Genomic DNA, 21,162 nt, shown 5'->3' on the forward strand with positions numbered 1-21,162 from the left:
ATGTTCCCTTTGATATGATCTTTCTAATGTTAGTGCCAAATTAGAGATTTTCCCACATTTTCACGGTCCATTGAACATAGAAAATGATAGTGCTGGATGGGGCATCCGTGTACTGGGGACACATTCTTGTTTTCCTTTGTTATTGAAAAAAATGTGTCTTACTGTCTTAACGTTAGTAGAATATTAAGAATAGTTAATTGCAATCTTTATTTTCAAGTTCTGAATGTATTACAGCCGATTGCATTGAGTGTGTAGGTAAAGGTAATATCTTTGGTTAGCTTACTTGCTAGCTGAACCTTGAAGTCATTCAAAGGGGGATAGTTTACTTAATCTAACAATGGCTTCAAGGTTCAGCTAGCAAGCAAGCTAATTATAACCAACGATATTACCTTTACCTACACACTCAATGCAATCGGCTGTAAACATTTTTGTAGATAAGTGAATGCAAATGTTATAGTTTTTGGTCTTTGGACTTGGTTCACAGTACACAACATGCATTCATAGCTGTTTTGTTTGTTAAGAATGAACTCCAAGCCAAGGAACGAAGTATTGAATTGGTGTATCCTTTACAATATTGTTTGCTTGTTTCAATTTTTAATGCATTAAAGCTAAATATTTTTAAATGTTGTAGACTTGTTATTGAAAAGAGAAACTTCTTATGATTTTGTAACTTTGCATTGTTAGATAGCTATCGGTTTTTTGTGTTCCTGTTGCTCTCTTCACGGATAAAAAGAAATTGACATTTGTGACTTGCAGGTACGGTACTAAAAAATGTACAGCGGAAAGAATAATGGAGAGAAACAATACGGTGTTGGTTTGCTCGTTGTTAAGGCCGTACCGTGACCTAAAGTTGTTCATTTCTGTGTCATTTGGTCTCTTTTTGGCAATCATACCACATCTTCTTTTTCATAATTATCAGGATGATGAACTGGTCTCCCCTTTCTCTTGTCATCCAAACCGCTTAAGAATTCCGCTATAAATCTTAAAATTTGAAAAATGTCCACCAATTGCGCATGCAAACAACACTGTGTTTATTAAGGTCGTTCGCTCTCTTACAGAATTCCACAACCTTGGTTAACTTGATTAACTATGACGAAGTGAAAGTGTTTTGTAACCTGTATAACTCTCAGGTATAACTTATTTAAGTACAAACGTACTACTAATTTTTTTTACTATAGTAGGGTTGCAACCATCCCTGTAGTCACATGCACAGGAAAGATCTTAAGAGAATTTGTCACATATAAGAGGACTAGGGGGTTCTTCCTTTCTTTATTCTTCAACTTTCCAGACCATTTTCATCTATTCTTAATTAATCTTATTCTTATTCTCTTTTCATTTTATTTCAGCACCTTACTATTCTTTGTTCTTTATTTTAACGTCCTATTTTTCTTGATTCTTTTTAGTCTACCTCTTTATTCTACGCTCTTTATAAATACATTAATCTCTTTTCTATAACCCCCAAACAGACCCTTATAGACCTCATATATATATATAACTACAAATTTCTTATACATGAATTTCATATTGAAAAAAGAGAATGTCCATTGACTGTTTAAATTGCACCCGACAACTTTAAAATGTTATTCTTTCAATCACAAAAACTATATTTGTCAGATTTATCACACCCGGTTAATGTTGTTTACATAATTAAATGACACGTACAATGATAAATAAAATCACACACCCGCTTCATCAGACCCGGATTCAAATAAAAATATTTAAAATATACTGTTCGAAAAGGGTGCGTACCCGGAAGTTTGGTATACACAAATATTTTCTTAATATTAATTTAATCAAATTATCAAACATTTAACACCACTTGTAATAACTTTGAGGACGACCAAATATTTCGGTGAGGTAGCTGTTCATAAATAATCCACATTTGTCTATTCCTGAATCAAATTTCAGTTGATTAAATTTCTCTAGATTGTCACCATAGGTCTCTTTAATGACATCAACAATCCCTGGTATATCTGTATGTCGCTTTGCCCAATGGGGACGTATTTTCTCTTGTCGAAATTGCTGGACAAACTAAAAAAGTAAAGAAATAAAACTTGGTGATAAGCATTTTCTCCTGTATATTCTAGGTGAATAATTTTTTCATGTTTTGTATTTAAAATCATAAAATCAGAGTGCTATTACCATGATTACCAATATGGAATAGTATGCACTTCACTTTTTATGAATTTAAGATATTTTGTTTTTCACCGACATTATTTATCCTCCAAATGTGTAGAGTATTTCTTCATCCTACACATGACGCAAGTGACATTAAAACGTAATCTCTACTTTAGCTACGGAACCCGCATATCTCGTATAGTTCTGATATTATTTTTTTTATTTTTTTGAGACTGTCATATAGTCAAATTATATAGTAAGGGCTGCGATTCCGCAGCCATGTCTATCCAATCTACTCTTGTCAGTGAAGATGTTTGTAATATTTGCCACTGACTGTTAACCATCTAAAATTACACTCGGTCTTAAATCTTTTGCTTTTGGTCAACAAGTGAAATAAAAGTTTTTATCTTTCCCTTGACAAAGAATTATAACTTGGAGGAAGGAAATACGTGTGAATATATCGATACTTTTTTTTCGATTTTTATTTCAAAAGGTATATCATGTTAATGCTGAAATACATAAATATTCTGTTATATATCTTAATGCCACAAAAATATCAATTCACCACAATGATGATTCCGATATACCATTTAAATCATACCTTGCAAAGTTACAAGATATTGTTTAGTATATGATGGCTAGTGAAATGATTTACTATGAGGTTCTGGATTTACTATGAGGTTGTGGATGGCGTCTACTTCCAGAATTTCATAGCAGGGACCGTCAAAAATTTAAGAATACAAAATGAACGACCTACCTCCCTAACTAACCAGACACTTGTTTATAATTTTGGCCAAAAAAAAGAAGAAAAATAAGTTTGCCACAAAACTTACGGATTTTTTGACACGGATCTATGAATAACATCCACGACAATACATCGAACGTACCATTTTTCTATGCATATTTCATTCGGATATTCAGATTTATCTTCATCATAAAAATAAAGCCCAAGTAAATCATACTATACGGTATTTATATAGTACTTACATCTGCTGCTGTATCATAAAATCCGAACTGTGTGGGCGGAGCTAGAAAGTCGATCACCATAGAACGTCCAGAATCGTCGTCTTGCCTAATCCCGTTGTTCCCAAAACACAACAAACAATCCATGTTTTGTAGAAATCGTGGAAGGAAAGCGTTCATTGGAGAGGATCCTAAAGATTTGATTTGGTTTTCTACTTTTTCTGCCATAAACTGCAATAAAGAATATCATGTTTCTTCTTAGTCAGTCTTTTATGAAAAATATTATATGGCACGTTAACTGATGTTTTTTTGTTTTTTTTGTTTTAAATAATAAATCTACTGAGAACTTTCGTATACCTCGGTGTGGTCTAAGTTGTCGAACGTAACTACCTCTGGCCAAAAAACTGATGTTGTGAGTTCGAATCCCGCACGTGACAGGTGAGTTTGACTTTAATATCTTTGACTAAGGTTGTCAGTTTTTTTAACTAAAATCTGTGTTTTTTCTGGCACTCAGGCGTCCTCAACCACTGACAACTGACCGCCACAAAATAGTACTGATAGTGGCGTTAAACACAAACCAATCAATTGTTTACCTTTTACATGCAGGGAAAACGTGGCAATACATTTGCAACTTAAAAATAATTTCAAAATTGAATTGTATGAGTTGCTTGATCTTTTTTGACTGAAAGGATAAATCTCTATACACACAACATCCTAAATAATTTGGATGAAAGATTGACATTAAAACTAATTTAAAAGCTTTCTAAATATTGACATACAAAGTATTCTTCGAAATTAAAAAAAAAGTTTCGTCTTCAAATTATGTTTTGCATCGCTACGCTCGCCCGTCTTTATTTTGAGAATAACGCTACTTTACCATCAGCCTTGGACCAAAACATGTTTGTGTTTCAGTATACTTCCAAGCCTACTCTCTCAAATTTACCTTGAATGCTCGGAGTGGACGTGAAAATGAATTATCAATATTCAATACAAAAGCGGCACTGGTTTCCGATCCATGCTTTGGTGGTAAAATTGTTGGAAATGCATCTACCAAGTAATGATAACTCACAGACGGAAGCAGCTTTGCTATGTTCAATGCACCCTGCAATTAAAGCAAAACGTATATCAGGTTGCCAAGTATTTGTATTATTCTCTTAATTTTTATTGTCATAATTACCAAATGTTTTTGCCCTTCGAGTCCCCTGTAATTGGAATAAATATTCTTCTGTTGGCTTGCATTTAAGTAAAGAAATCGAAAGAAAAAACAAACTTTTTTTTCTTTTTTTTTGTAAATATTTTGTATGGTTTAGTTGTTTTATTTGGTAGAACTATGTTAGGATTGCTTACTAATACCAATCTTCTTGCTATCTTGGCACCGTCCTGACAATCATAATGTGTAGGTTACGCCTTGTAGATTTAAAATTAAGAAACTGAATCATGAATTAAACAAGATAAGAAGTCAATGGTGTATCTTGGTCATCAAAGACTTTTCTCGTTGTGTTGAAGACCCATTGGTGGCCTTTGGCCGTTTTCTGTCTTTGGTCAGGGTTTTGTCTGTTTGACACTTCATTCCCCGTTCCCATTCTCAGTTTTATTTAACTGACCTTTCCTCTCAATATTCCTGTTTCATTTCCGCCAGATATTGATCCCCCGGTTGGCAAATAGACTGGACCTTGTATCACGTGGTCATCAGGTACAGCATCAACCAATACAATTGTTCTGTTGAAGATAAATCATCTTATTAGTTCCTGGTACATGTACGAAAAATAAAAATATCGGTCAGAGTCGCGGTAATATATATTTGTAAATCGAGGCGAAGCCGAGTTTACTATAGTTTAAGGAACTAAAACTAAAAAAAAAAAGTTTATTCGATAGTTGAACTTATTTATTTGTTTCTTTTTTATGATCATGCAATTTTTGTCTAGTCTGTTGAAATAAATTCGTCGAACCATTATTATTTGTTACCATTCAGCAATCATCTTATTTAAAAAAAAATAAGACAAAGGAGATCTCATGAAATAATATGATAATATGCAATTATAAGATTCAACGATGAAAAGTTCATGATACCTATAGAAGTGTGATGTTCATATCAGTTTTTAAAGACACTAAAACCCTACCTTAGCCACACAAGGTCTCTTCTTACGGTCCACGAATTAAGAACTGTTTTATTGTGTCTAAAAACTGCCTCCTCTTCTGGATTCACAGAATTGAATGGATACCAAGATATTTCTGTTAGGAAATGTGACGTCACTACGTTTTTTAAGTTAGTTTGATTATAGAACAAATCTTCCAACGGTACATATTGATTTTGAACTTTAGCAATAAGCGTCCCGTTGACTTGGATTATGATGTCATACATGACTCCCATCATTCCTAGATTACACATAAGTGCCTCCATAAGTTCTGGGTGTTTTTCTTTGGAAAAACGTCGCAATCGACCGCGAGCGTTTACTAAGCGCATCTCCACCACATAACCACTCCAAGTTGGAGCACTCCAGGATGAACCCTAGCGATAGAAAAAAATGAAACTTTATATAAAAAGGCAAGGGAACTTTTACCTGTAGTAATATGTATCGATCGAGAAACAATCTTTTAATAGACAAAACCCAAATAAAAGAAAGGTCAGCACAAATGTTTCTGTTATTAAAAGTAAAAATGTAAGTGAGCCCGCTTAGCTTTACTGTCATTAAAACTGAAAACACGTAGATATTTAACTATGAGGTATAATACTGCACCCATATGATGCAATTATAATGTGTCTGTTACTTGTACTTACATGAGTAGATGAGGCTACCATTCCACCGACTGTGGCGTTGACAATGAGGGGCTGTGACAACATGGAGAGACCATTCTTGACCAGAAATTCATTCAATTCATATTCTAATACTCCAGTTATTACAGTGACGGTCTGATACGGCCTTTCTGAGTTCTAAAATAACATACAAACATGAATTATGTTAATGAAAGTACGAAAAAGAAATGTTTGTGAATACAGAAGAACTCGGACACATGAGCTACATCATGCCATCTTGTTCCAGACTGAGTGTCAGTCAACTTTCCTCCTTTCGACACTCCAATTTGTAAAAATCTGACTACAGGGGCACTAGCTAGGAGAATCATGAAAAAAACTTATATACTATTTTTTGGCTCAATCATTAATGAAATGCAAATAGTGAGATAATAATTCTCTTTTAGCAGCCAGTATGGTTTAATTTTGTCAAAATAAGCTAAAAAAATATTGATTAAGAATTAATCACTTGCAAGTGAATAATTCGACCTCATTGATTCCGTATTCATGTGAACTTCAATTCAACCCCTTAGCTTGAGATGGACAACACGTGAATTGTATGTGTATATAAAGTTATCTAAAGGAAAAGAATGTCAACATTGAAAGTGAAACACAGGAAAATCATTTGATTGACTGATTCGATCCACAAAATGTTTTTCTTATACAGGTAAAAACGATGATAAACATTTATTTTTCATCTATAATATGAAATTAAATAGACCTAGCAAAATCTAACAGCACGAGTTTGCTAAATCTATTTATATCTTTATTTATGCTTACATCGCTTATATTGCCATCGGATGACTTAAAGAGTTCAACTCGATAGTTAATTAGATGGCATCTAGACTAAAATACACACGCAACGAAGCTATTTTTTTTCACGACCGTACCCTGTTAATTGATTATTTTAGACTTTTATAATTTGGATAAATGTTTTACATTGTTATAAATCAAATATGAGAATTTGATTAAAATCGATGAACATGAATTGGACAGCTATAATAGTGCCCCTTTAATTCATAAGTTGTAATTTTTTCTCGTCCGAGTTAAATTGAGCTTGCACGAATGCTTTTGAATATACATGTATGAATCGAATACTAAATATGCATCAATCGTAGAATGAATTAGAATGAATATGTATGAATCGTAAACTGAGTATGTATGAATCGTAAAACAACTATACTTTGTATGCATGAATAGTATATACTGAATAATTATGATACGTATATAATACTGGATATGCTTGAACCGTATACTAGACTAGGATTGCATATGTATGAATCGTATACTGAATACAAATCAATCGTTATTAGTATGCATGAAATGATTGCCAGTGGCGGATCCAGAACTTTTCCTAAAGGGGGGGGGGGGGGGCGCTGACCCCCCCCCCCCCAGGTCCCCCCCTGGGTCCGCCTATGATTGCCTCACCAAAAGATTCATGATAGGTAAATTACCTACATAAATCGTATAGGACATATTTTATAAAATAAGATACAAATGTGGACCATTATTATTTATCGTCAAGACAGTAAATTTGGTCCGGTAGTAAAATTTTATCCTAGTTAATCAAGTCCATGTCCATGATTTTACTAGGAATATAAGTCCTAGGACAAATGTTCCAAGGAAAATAAGTCCATAGCTAGTAAAATATGTCTGGCACTTATATTCCTAAGAAAAATTGTCCCAAGACTTGTTTTTCTAATAGTTTTATTACATCATAAAAAAACAGTCAAAATAGAAAAAAAAACTATTAAAACAAAGGACATTTCCTTCATAACCTAATTAAAACATGAATATTGAGTTTCCATTGCTTATAACATTTTCCTTTTATAATAAAACACATGGACATTTTTACCTAGGAATACTCATGACATGGACATGATTTCCTAGGAAAATAAGTCTGGGAACATAAATAATATTTAAAAAATTGATACACAACTCTTTAACAATATCAAAATATAACATTTATATTCACCTTTTAAAATTAAGGGCATGCACATTTTAACCAAGAACTATTATTAATGACATGGACATGATTTCCTAGGAAAATTGGTTTGGAGACAAATTTTATTAAAAATATTGATACACAACTCTTTCATTTTGTCCTTTAACAATTTTAAAACATACATTTATCAGCTGGGGACATAAATTTTATTAAAAATGTAACTATGGAACTTTTAAAACATTACTAAAACATAACATGAAACATAAAATTTTCATGGTTTAAATTATTTGAATTTATTTTGGATTATAGGACATGATTACCTAGGAAACTTAGTCTGGGGACATATATTACTAACATCGGACTAAATTTACTAGTAAATTCTGTAACCTTGGACTTTTTATACTAGTAATATTTGTCCGCCCAGACATATTTTACCAGGACAAATTTATCACTTACATTTACTGGTGCTATAGATTTAGATTGGACGAAATTCTGAATTAAACGTATCGACGTATAGTAATACTAAACATTGCTTCACTAACATGTACTCTCTGTAAATATTTATTAAAATTGTTTGCAAAATAGAATCTACGGAACATCAATCGAAAAAATTTACACTTGCAAATCTTGTTTTGACCGTTACGGAGAACTAATATGATATAGCCAAGAATATATTACGTTTGTGTTTAACAGACATCTATCATTTTTCGTTTTTAATTTTTTGATTTATAGTTAGTGTTAGTATCTTGGTTTTTTATTTTGATTATAAGTAAATTAAATACATAATATTCACCGGTTTGTGAAGTTCGATTCGAGGACCATCATGACGTTCTAGCTCTCTGACATCCATAGATATCTGACCTTCATCTGGGTACAATGGAGAACGTGTATGACCGCCTCCTGTTGCCCGTATGTGAATTCCTGTCAGGGCCGCTGCATTTACAACTCTTTGGACTTCCCAGATTGTTTTAGGTTTGACATAGAATAAATGGTCAATGATGATAGTTTTGTCCCAGTTAACAAACTGTCTTATATCTACCCTTGGACCTTTAGGCCCAATGAAATAGTCCAACAGTCTTAACTGACTTCTCATCCGGGCGTAAACGGCTGAAATAAACACGAAAATACTGAAAATCTCAAAATGTTTGAGTCTATTTAAAATTCTCAAACAAGTAATATCTTTAAAAAACAAAAAAGATATTTGACAGATGTGAGCAAAGAGTTTACAACAAATCACCGATCTTTATCAGTTACTTTTATCGGCATAGTTTTAAAAAAACAAAATTTCTCACAATTTGACGGCTAAAGCCTGGCGATTCTAAAATTTGGGTATATGCTCTTCAATCTTAAGATTTATAATATATATTTTTGCGTGGTACTGGCAATAAATATATGTAAAGGTATTTTTAAAGAGATTGACACGATTAGGAATTTCAAAACAAGCTTAACCCCCTCCTCCCTCTCCCCAACCATGCAATATCGGATCGGTCTTTTTACTGAATTTTGGTTTGCGATCGAAGGACGCTGAACTTTGATATCGGCATGCATGATGTCACAAATCTTTACTTTGATTAGAAGAAATTACGGAATTTTACAAAATGCTCAAGTGCTATAAATTTATCCTATAGATTTTGTGTACTTGCAGTCTAAAACTTCAAAAGTATAAGAATTATCTCAAAAGAGTACAAAATATTATACTTGAAATGAAAAATGCCAAAATACTTATTCTGCAAATTCAATGACTTGTCAAAAGCTGTATTCTAGATATTAATCTCACATTGGCGTCCATCTGGGCCCGATATACACTCCTAAATAGGTTTGAAGCACGCCTCCGAGTGCGAGATTTTCTCGCTGTATTTAAGACCCATTGGTGGCCTTCGACTGTTTTTTGCTCCTTGGTCGGGTTGTTGTCTCTTTGACATATTACCATATTTGTATCTCTAACTTATTAAGTTATGTTTGACATATTATAGTAATATTATTGATATGCATGGTTCTAAATTGTTTCAAGTTTGTAATTCATTACAGATTATAACGTATACAGTAATATCTTATGTTTATGTCTATTTCACAGGTAGGTGAGAACAGCTTTAAATGTATGCAATTTCAATTAGAAGTTGAATAAAAAGCTTACCGTCACTTCTTGCAATTTCGTCCATCTCGGCAACATTGTCCCCGGCTGCTCTATGATTTCTGGTGTGGTAATTTTCTTTTAGTTTATTCCCTGATGAAAGCAACACAAATAAAAGCAGAAGCAGTAATTTCAGAGCATTCATATTGTATATTTCAATTTCAGAGATATACAAATGTTTTTGTAAAATGAATCTGTATTTGATGGTCTCAATAAAAACGCAAATAATAGCAAAAATTAAATTTTGAATATTCCTACTGGCCAGTTTCAATTTTATCCTTATATTTATTTCTAAGCTCAGAATAAAATGGTCTATGATGCTTTTATTTATATTGAAATAACTCAATTATCCGGTTCGCCGTGTCACGTTACATGTGTATGTCTGATAAAAAAGGGGTGCACACATCCTTGTTTGGCGCCACACTAACCACAATAACTTTGACCCAGGAAATTCAGAAACAAATTAAAATCTGAGTGTTAATTGCTTGGAGCACTTCAGTCTATCAGCCAAATGTACAGAAAAACAGACGCAACAAATACATAATAGAACAAGAATGTGTCCAAAGTACACGGATGCCCCACTCGCATTATCATTTTCCATGTACAATGGACCGTGAAATTGGGTAAAAAATCCAATTTGGCCTTAAAAGTAAAAAGATCAACCAATAGGGAACATGTGTACTAAGTTTCAAGTTGATTGGACTTTAACTTCATCAAAAACTACCTTGACCAAAAACTTTAACCTATAGTGGGACGAACGGACGGTGTGACAAACGAACGGACGCATAGACAAGAAAAAATAATTGCCATAAATGGGTCATAAAAACAGAGAATAACAAGAATGTGTTCCCAGTACACGAATGCCCCACTCGCACTATCATTTTCTATGTTCAGTGGACCGTGAAATTGGGGTAAACCCTCTAATTTGGCATTAAAATTAAAAAGATCATATCATAGGGAACATGTATACTAAGTTTGAAGTCGATTGGACTTCAACTTCATCAAAAACTACCTTGACCAAAAACTTTAACCTGAAGCGGGACAGACGGGCGGACGAACGGACGAACAGACGCACAGACCAGAAAACATAATGCCCCTCTACTATCGTACGTGGGGCATAATCAGCAAAAAATATAACGAATGGAGAAAAACGACATACAAAATTTAAGAATACTGAAAGGTGAACATTATTAGAGTGCATTGTCTCTCTGAATACTTCTTCATATTAAGAAATGATATTTCTCTGTTTGTGTGGCTAATAGACATTTACGGAAAGTCTCGGTACCGACTGTTGACACCGACTCTGACAGGTAAAATGTCAGGGGTCGTCTCAAAATAATAAAAGGTACTAGTAAATTTTTCGATGTAAAATTTAGTTAAACGAGAATTTATATTACGATTTTTTTTTTGTCCTCTGTTTACAAATCCTGGAACAGTCTCCACAATTTGTCTGAGTTTTTCTCTTGGGTGCCTTCCACAAAGAGTTACTGAATATTCGACAATAATTCATATTCGGCAACGATTCTATTTAACTTTGACCCTTGCATTTCTGGTGATCATGTTTTGTGTTGATTTGCTGTCGCGTAAATGGTGTAATTACAGGATAAAATTGAGAATGGATGCTGATTTGGATAAATGTTATCCATTGAAGAATGATCTGAATCATTTTTTTAGAAACTCCGTTAAATCAGGAGGGTGAAGATTTAAAACAGGAAAAATCTGAAGAAACTTTTGTTTTCTAACAGGATCCATTAATTGTTATCTTCAACTTAATTTTAGAAATTTAATTTCAAATAGCTAAGTGAGCATGTTCATGTACACGTCGTTTGAAGCGAAATTCTGACCCCCTCCCCCCTCCCCCCCCCCCCAATTCAGATCCATACATTTAAAAAAAAGGGCCGGCTACATTTGTTTCTTGTAAAAAAGACCGGACCATACTCTTTTTAAATTTCCGTTACCGTTAACGGGTACCGGGATCACTGGTATACTTTTAAATCTGCTTCTGCCACTTTTTTCCGTAAATTTGTAATTGTAAATCAAATTGAGCTTCTTTTGCTTTGAACTTTTGGAGTTATGATTTACAAAACATGCCTAAGTACCTAACCTTTTAAATATTGTACATGCGAGCTGATTTTTTTTTTTTGGAGAGGGGGGACGACAATCGAGCGCACCCTTTTCCGTTAAATTAAAATTTACTTTAATTCCACGTGTTATCGGCATACAAATTGTCAACACGGAAGACTGATAACAAGTCATTTTGGGATAAATTAAACAAAGCAAACATTTTAAAATATCTTTGCCACAATTATTTTATCTCAGAATTTAAAAAACAAATTGATATTCTAATTGAGTAAATCGTTTTGATTGAAAGATTGAGATATGAAAGATTTTTTTTTGTATATCAAAGATAAGTTTAAATACATTTATATAAACCTATGGCCGCATAAATGAAGAAAAAGAAATCAATCAAAATAACGTGCCAGGGTTAATGTGTAGGAGCTAGAAGACTTATCCGATTGAAATGTGCTGTTACGAAACTCTTGATTCAAATTTTGATTCTTATTTTCGGTGGAGCAATAGTATGCTCCGCTTATGGACAACTTATGAATCTAGTGTACCTCTAAATTAATTTTTAAGACAACCCATGTATTTTTTCCTGTCAGAGTCGGAGTCAACAGTCGGAACCGAGACTTTCCGTAAATCTCTATTTACAGCATGACATATGATACAATTAAATAGTTTGGAAGAATTGTGACCGTAGCCACATTTAAATTTTGCCAAATCACAATCATTGAAAAAAAAAGAATTATTCAGTATAATCTGAACTTGGAATAAGCTATGTAATTTTGTTTTTGCTTAGTTTGTTTTCAATGTTTCTTGTTGGACAATAAAGTGAAGTTGCAAGGTACTACATACATTAAATTGGGAAGTATCCATGCAGCAGCAGTAAAAAGAAGATATGTTTCAGAAAAGGAAACATTTGCCGTGTAAACTGCTGATTCCCAGTCCGAATAAAGGAGGAGGGGAATCATTTTCTTCTAATTGGCGCAATCGTATATATTTTTGGCGCAAATGATACCATGTAATTTTAAAACAGGTGGCGCAAACGTAGCATTCTAATGCAACAACGTTTGTAACGTTCATTTTGATTGGATAACGTCACTTTCTTACATGGCATCAATTGACAATTGATGCTATGGGACGTTCGCGCAAGCGCAGACGGCATATGACAGATTTTAAATACATGTTTTAACGTTGTTTTCTGTCAGTTTCATTAGAATGGAGATAACAATATTGTATTCTAAGCTCCGACGGCATCAATTTGGGATTTGATGGTCGCAAATACCCGTTTACTGTCTCCGCTAACGCGTCGCCAGTAAACTTAATTTGCGACCATCAAATCCCCAATTGATGCCGTCGGAGCTTAAAATACAATACAGTTATCTCCTAATTGGAGAAAAAAGTTGTGGCGCAAAAGGACGCATTTTTGGCACAAACGGATCTCTCCCGTGTAATCAGGGGTGTACATAATATTACACCGTTGTTCAAAATTCATACACCCTGAGGTTCAGCCGAATGGGTGAATGAATTTTCAACAACGGTGTAAATCCGAACATCCCGGATTACACCAAGAATACGAATTTATTTCTTATGAACAATTCCTTTACTCATTTTTAAACTGGGATGTAAAAATGAAATATGATAACGAAAAATTTCAAGTGTAACATTTTTTCAACGTCGATGTTGCTGCGCACTGTCAAATACTTTTTAGGAAATTCAGAAAAAAAACTTTTGTTCTTTTGAATTTTCGGGAAATAAAAAAAAATGAAAAAAAACTTTTACAAATGGTTGTCCTTAATTTTTTTTGTTTTTTACATTTTATTATTTTATTTTGCCAATTTTTTTATTTTTCATATTTGGCAAACATTATACTTATGATAGGTGAACAAGGTCGGGGTGTTATTTACACCGGGATAATTAACCAATTAGATTGCAGTATTTTTGCTGCATAAGAAATACAAATGATTACTTTCGACAAACAACAAAAGATTATAATTTTTTTTAAGGGGTCGTCTCAACAGACGTTTAGTTTTTTTTCTATTGTAAGCATAATGCATTATGTAAAGACAAATACCTATGGATACCTATGGATCTTCAGAACGCTGGCACTGTTGCACCAATATATTCTGCTCTACTTCATCGTTATATTTAATTGTTCGTTTCTCACTTCCGGATAGAATTTCGTATTCTGCTTCGAAAGCATACATTAATGGTTGGTTGGCCCAAAATTTATCTAATCTGTTTTTGAAAGTGTTTAAAGTTTTTGCTGAAATAACTTCTTCAGGGAGGCTGTTCCATATATCTACTACTCTGTTGGTGAAAAAGTACTTCCTGAGATCCAGACGACTTCGTTGTTTCATAAGTTTCTTCGAGTGGCCTCTTGTTGTGTTTGTTGTGTTGTGCATCTCTAGCAGACCACTTGTGATTCTAGTGTCATATAACCCGGTCAATAATTTGTACGTCTCTATCATGTCACCTTGCAAGCGGCGGAAACGGAGGGTTGGAAGCTTGAGTTTTCGTAAGCGGTCTTCGTATGGTAAGTCTCTCATTGTAGGCAGCATTTTGGTCGCTCTCTTTTGCACATTCTCAATACTAGTAATGTCAGCCTTCCTGTAGGGTGACCATATACTGTTTGCGTACTCCAGATTCGGTCTTACTAGTGCCTTGAATAATAAGGTAAATGTATGATTGTCTAGGTGGACAAAGGAACGGCGAGTAAGGCCTACGATCTGGTTAGCTTTATTGACTTGGTTTTGGATATGTTTTGCAAATGTCAGATTTGTGTCAATAGTTACACCAATATCCTTTTCTGATTCCACATTTTCAAGGTTAGTGCGTCCGCCTTCATACTTTTTCATAGTGTAGTTTGGGTGTTCATGTATTGTATTCCTTCCACTAATCGGTAGAACTTTACACTTGTCTGGGTGGAATTTCAGTAGCCAAGTTTTGCTCCAATCAAATAGGATGTCGAGGTCTTCCTGAATAAGGTTTTGATCGCTCTGATCGACTATTTCTCTAAATAGTTTGGTATCGTCTGCAAACATGAATACATCGGATATAACATTGTTTGGCAAGTCATTAATAAAAAGAACGAACAAAATTGGTCCCAATACAGAGCCTTGTGGAATTCCACTGGTTACGTTCCTCCAACTTGATCTTGACCCATTGACCTGTACGCACTGTTGTCTATTACTGAGGAAACTTTTTATCCAGTTTGTAGTTTGCTCACTTATACCATAGTGTTTAATCTTGTGTAGTAGTCTCATATGTGGCACCTTGTCAAACGCTTTCATGAAGTCCATATAGATAGAGTGTAATATACCTCCTTTGTCAAGTACCTTTGTCCACTTGTCTAGGACTTTTAGCAACTGAAGTGAAGTTGATCTACCACCCATGAAGCCAAACTGTTGATTGCTAAATAAATTCTGTCTATCCATGTGTTCAATTATTCTCTTTCGGATAAGTTTCTCCATAATTTTACATAGAATGCTGGTGAGACTAACTGGACGGTAGTTTGAAGCTGATTTCTTATCTCCCTTCTTAAATAAAGCAGTTATTATAGCGATCTTCCAATCCCCAGGTACCTCCCCATTTACAAATGAGCTGTTGAAAATCATACATTACGGTTTGTCAACAACAGAAGCTAATTCAAATAGTAGTTTTGGATGGACTCTATCTGGTCCTGGTGATTTTGTTATATTCAGATTTAGTAACAATTTTCTCACTTCTTCTTTATTAAATAAATCATCACTTGACTGATGGCTATAATCTACCTTTTCCATTGCCGGCATATTATTGTCATTTTCATTAGTAAACACACTACTTAAAAAATCAGCAAGAACTTCTGCTTTGTCTGAGTCACTACTTGCCACTGTTAATGTGTTGTTCTCTGTTTTATGTAGTTCTGATACACCAGATTTGGATTTCCTTTTCGCGTTAACATATTTCCAAAAGTTTTTACTATTAGTTTTTGCTGTTTCTGCAACTTCTCTTTCCTTATCCTTTCTCTCTTTTCTTGATAATTTTTTAACCTTGTTTCTTGCCTTGCAAAATTCCCTATGGCTCTCTTCACTCTTTTTTTTCCATATATCTTTCCCAAAGTCTATGTTTACGTCTAACACTACTAAGAGTCTCTTTACTAAGTGTTGTATTACCTTTGGAATTTTTAGGTCGGCTCTTTGGTACATGTTTACTCACGGCCTGGTTGAACTTATCCATAAAAGTTTTTAGCATATCATTTATATTTTTATGTTCTAGTTCTTTTTCCCAATCTATATTTAGCTCTTGCCGCAAAGCAACGTAGTCTGCTTTATAGTAATTTAATCTTTCTATAGCATATAGAAGCATGATAAAGTAAAGATTTCATTATTTTCAGCCAATTAAATCGGGAACTCTTAGTACCAACCCAGCACACAGTTTAACACTCTGATTTACTTAAACATGCTTCTTTCGCTTTGTGAATAAATCCGTGCTCCAAATCCAATAAAATGTGTTTTCACATGCGTATATTGACTACTGCGGAATAATGTATTTTATCAAATGTGCATGCATTTAATATATTTCATTAACTTAAAACACTTTCAAACTCTTTTAAAAATAATGCACATGTTGTTACTAATTCATTTATCATGACTGTAATGTGTTGCAATTATCGCTCGGGCAAAAATAATCACGAATGTAATGCCTACGGTACCTATGTTGCATCAGTAATTTCTTAATTTAAGTCTGCGAATAGGGGTAAAATCAGTAAATAAATATACGTCATCAGGGACCGCCCATTAGGAGGAGCTTTCTGTACAAAACTGAAGTCATGTGCTCTTCTGATTGGTAGATAATGATTGTAATAAATATGTTTTAGTAGATGGATCGAAACTAGAGTTGAAAAAAGATCAAAAAATAAATGCTGAATGTACTAATTTTTTTCCCTACAGGGTTGAAAAGTTATGAGGGGTCAGTATAGGAATTCAGTGCGAATCTACATTGTTTGTAAACAAGGTCATGTGAATGCCCAAAATGCCGCATGACTCTATGGTTTTATTGTTGCAAAAGATTTGTACTTTCATGAATGGTATATGAAAGTTTTTAATTTCTAAAGGTAAATCAGGTATAAATTTATTTCCATACATAGATTAGCATTAAAGTCAATGGGAGATTTTTTACTGAATTTACCCCAATAGCATGGTTCGACATTAGCTCGTCATTATTGGATAATGGTTAGCATATTATATTTTATCAGGTTTATATAAACTGGTTCTCTATGAGTTCAGGTTGACGTCCGTGTTCCTATTTCGAGTATCGAGTTGAATTATTGTGCATCATTTTGTTGGCCTAGGAAACCGCTGTGTATCGATTTGATGAGTTTAGCCATTTTCAACTGATTTTTATAGTTTGTTCTTATTTTGTGATTTAACACCACTGTCTCAGGTAAGAGGGAGAACTGAGCGCTCACAAACATGCATAACCCAGCCAAATGCATTATGTGCCTGTCCTGAGTCTGAAACCTGTAGTTCAGTGGTTGTCGTTGGTTTTATGTCTGTCATATTTGTTTTTAGCTTATTGTTATGTTATAAATTAGGCTGTTAGTTTTCTTAATTGAATGGTTTTATATTTTTCCTGTCGTGGCCTTTTAAATTCGACTATACATTATGTTTTTTCTCATTGTTGAAGGCCGTACGGTTGCCTAAAATTGCTTACATTCACTGTACTAGTATTTGAACTTTAGTGCATAGTTGTCTCATTGGCAATCATACCTCATCTCGTTATTTTTAAACTGGGTGTGAATATAGTCCATATGTCTGTGTATGGAATAAAAATGTTCCTGTGGCTCATTTTGCGGCGATAAATTGCATGAGATGTACCGTCTATTGCCGCCACTGCGTTTGAAAGTCTTGCAAGGACAACCACTCGACGACCAATCCAATAGAGAAAAATATCTCCCACAACAACGGTATTATACCACCAACTGTATATGACGTAGTGAATAAAAAAAACATCAAACTACAAAAACGAAATCGAATAAGAAGAATAGAATTAAGTACTCAGCAACAAAATTACCACCAAAAGGCGATTTCTGGGGGACCAGTTGCATATGACCGATTCATAATGAGGCAAGTTCCAAAAATTTTAAAGGCTTTTGGTATTGACTTAGAATCTGCTTCTGCTTCTTATCCAAATAAACGCAATGTCATTTTTTTTTGTTAATATATCGCTATGTCATAACACAAAAAAAACATATAAGGACGTTCGTTTTCATTTGCCTCTATCCACTGAACTGCAAAACGTTATCGTCGAGTGAGATACCATTGGCGGATCTAGGGGCTTGTAACTCAAATTTGTCTTCCGATATTTTTTATATTAACGGGCTTTATTAACAACATCACCGTGTAGCTCGAAGATTATGATCTGATATCTTGTTTTTGTCAAGAACTCTACAGGTACACATGTTTGAATTTAGCTTTTGAAATTTCATAATTTGATATACTTAGTACCCGATTTATTCTTTTCAGTGCTTAATTGAACAAGGAATGTTTGACCACTTTATGTCTTGACTACATCATTAAATATGACGATCAAAGTTTTCTCGAAAAGAGAATTATAAATGATATACATATTTATAGGTCCTTATATATAATGAAAGAACTAGGTGTGTGCAGTTTTTTTTAAAGATTTCTTTCTGGGCTCTTTTGTGTCAATGAGTTCTTGTCGCAATTCATACTGTGCCATTCAGACGAAAAACTGTTTGTTTATTTGTTTGTTTGTTTTGCTGAGCATGACTTGTACTGAATTTTGTCGTTTTTCTTTGATGTGATAATTAAGATACGAAGTGAAATACCCTCTCTCACTCTGCCGTGGAAAGTTAACTTGGAATTTATAGTACAAAAATAAAACACAATAGGCCTAAGTACATTGTTCATACACTTTTATCCGGGAATAATTACATTAGGTGTATGCTTCATTATAATACTTTATTCTGATTGGCTAACTGCACATCACGTGTTATTCCTTAAGCAATTGCATCACTCAATAAAAAATATCATTCATGATAACACGTGGTCCCACAATAAAGTGCACAGGTGAATTAAACTAAAAAAAATTATAAAATTCGTGTTTTCATGATCATAGCTAAAAAATGTAATTATAAGTATTGAACATGTTGAATGCTTCTTTTTGTAACTTCATTGGGATGTAAAAGCGTTGACTCCGTGTGCACATTTTTAGAATGGCTACCGCGCTTCATACAAAATGTACTTCGGTCAACGCTTTTACATCCCAATGAAGTTACAAAAAGAAGCATTCAATTTATAAATGGCTATTTTGTAACTATTCATATTACGTAAATTACATGTTACATGTGTCAAAAAAACCAATGGCAATCATATCCCTCAGAGCATTCTGCTCTTTGGTTATTCTAGGTATTAACATCACTTTTTACAAGTATAATATTGTTGTTGGAAAAGATAAATTTGTTGGTAACAGCGAAGACTAAATATCTTGAATTTTCAATTCTGTACACTGTTATGCAATAAACTTTGCTGTGTTTCATTCTTAGGATAATTTGTACTTTTAAAACATCACTAATTACAGTGGCGGATCCAGAACTTTTCATAAAAGGGGGGACCAGTCATGCTTCAGTGATTCCCAAAATAATCAACCAAATTTTTCCAACAAAAAGGGGGAGGGGCAGGACCCGTTTTTGAATATTCATAGGGAGAAAAAAATATAATGGTTGACCTAGAAGCAGATAGACATGCATTACATGTACACGCCGATTAAAATCAGCTTGTACCAAAATGCTACATATCATGATAAAGAAACTGTGACTGTTCGTTCGAATTATCAATGGATTCTTAAATACTAGTAATTCATTTTTCAGATTTTAATGCAATCAGAAAACAGGATAACAACCATTTAAAACATTTTGATGCAACTGCATTTTCTACTAAAGATTAAAAAAAAACTTAGCAAAGGTGGACGGAAAAAAATATTTTTAGAAAGCGGCACATACCCGCCGAAAGATGCACGCTAACGCAAAAAGTATTAAATTCTTCAGAATATTTTTTTACTTAATAAAATTATATATATACTGTAAGTTTGCTTTTACAGAAATTTTATTTAGGATTGCACTCGATAAGTTTCAAATGTTATCTATTTTAAAGATGTTATCATAAATAAGCAAAACAGATCGTTTTGAGCTTCGACACATATTAGACCCTTTTACTAAAGTTTAAACTACCACTATGAATGAATTCTTCCCGGATTTGCATATTTGAAGAAACTTCAAACGGGTATGAACCAGGAACTGAATCACACAGTTAAGGATACTTGTTTATTTAAGTCCATTGACAAGTATCTAAAGGAGTGTATCAAAGTGATTTAAATAAACATAACGCAATATCTTTACAAGAATTTCTTTTTCAAACCACTCCTTCCAGACGTATTTGTTTTAAACAAGGAAGTTTCGAACTCTTGCAGTTTAAATATTGCAAAATTCTACCAATATTAATTATACTAGTCAGCAGTTTCAAGTTATATTTATATTTTACTACTATTGCTTTTTTTCAACACGCTATTTACAGATGCACATTTACCAGAATGAACTAGTAAACCTTACCACAAGAATAATCTGTATGAAATTACTCAAGTATCTTACACTTTACAAACGTTTTACTGTACAGTGTATAATGATTAACCATATAGGAGAATTTGCGATTAAAAGATTAGTACAATATGTTTAGGGTTCAAATCATTGAGTGTTAATGGTAAAAGATCTCTTTTTTTTCTAATATGAACGAAATTTATGATTTGTATAGTAAGATTATACTATACAAAACCTTGACAAAATGGAACGAAAAAAGTTTTACATATTATGATTATCGCTATTTTACGAAATTTCCTTTAATTTACTGACTGATATATTCCTTTCTCGGCACAGTAGATCTGGAGTGATATGAAAAATTATCGCTAGAAACTAAGGGAGCACGTACCCGTTGTTAATAAAATAAAATTAACAACGTCGTCATAAGTCAAATAGCGATATTCGTAATCTCAACCCGATTGCTTTTCTAACTTTCACCGTACCGGCTCAAGCGAGAAAATCAATCTGTTCAGATGATCGATAATCTATAAGTATAGATCAAAAAGAGAGAAAAACAA

At 33.6% G+C, this 21,162-nt stretch overlaps 1 protein-coding gene across 1 annotated transcript; it reads right to left on the reverse strand.

Moving 5' to 3' along the window:
• Positions 1-1,606: 1,606 nt before the first annotated feature.
• Positions 1,607-10,162, reverse strand: LOC139527049 (uncharacterized). The gene is made up of 8 exons (XM_071322303.1): positions 9,952-10,162; positions 8,611-8,924; positions 5,861-6,013; positions 5,202-5,590; positions 4,686-4,800; positions 4,025-4,183; positions 3,106-3,312; positions 1,607-2,031 (listed from the first exon to the last, which is right to left on the reverse strand). The coding sequence occupies exons 1-8, from the start codon at positions 10,091-10,093 to the stop codon at positions 1,810-1,812; spliced, it is 1,701 nt and encodes a 566-aa protein (XP_071178404.1). The 5' UTR covers positions 10,094-10,162; the 3' UTR covers positions 1,607-1,809.
• Between the last annotated feature and the right edge of the window lie 11,000 nt (positions 10,163-21,162).

The sequence above is a fragment of the Mytilus edulis genome, chromosome 6 (assembly GCF_963676685.1).
Source record: "Mytilus edulis chromosome 6, xbMytEdul2.2, whole genome shotgun sequence".
Taxonomy (NCBI): domain Eukaryota; kingdom Metazoa; phylum Mollusca; class Bivalvia; order Mytilida; family Mytilidae; genus Mytilus; species Mytilus edulis.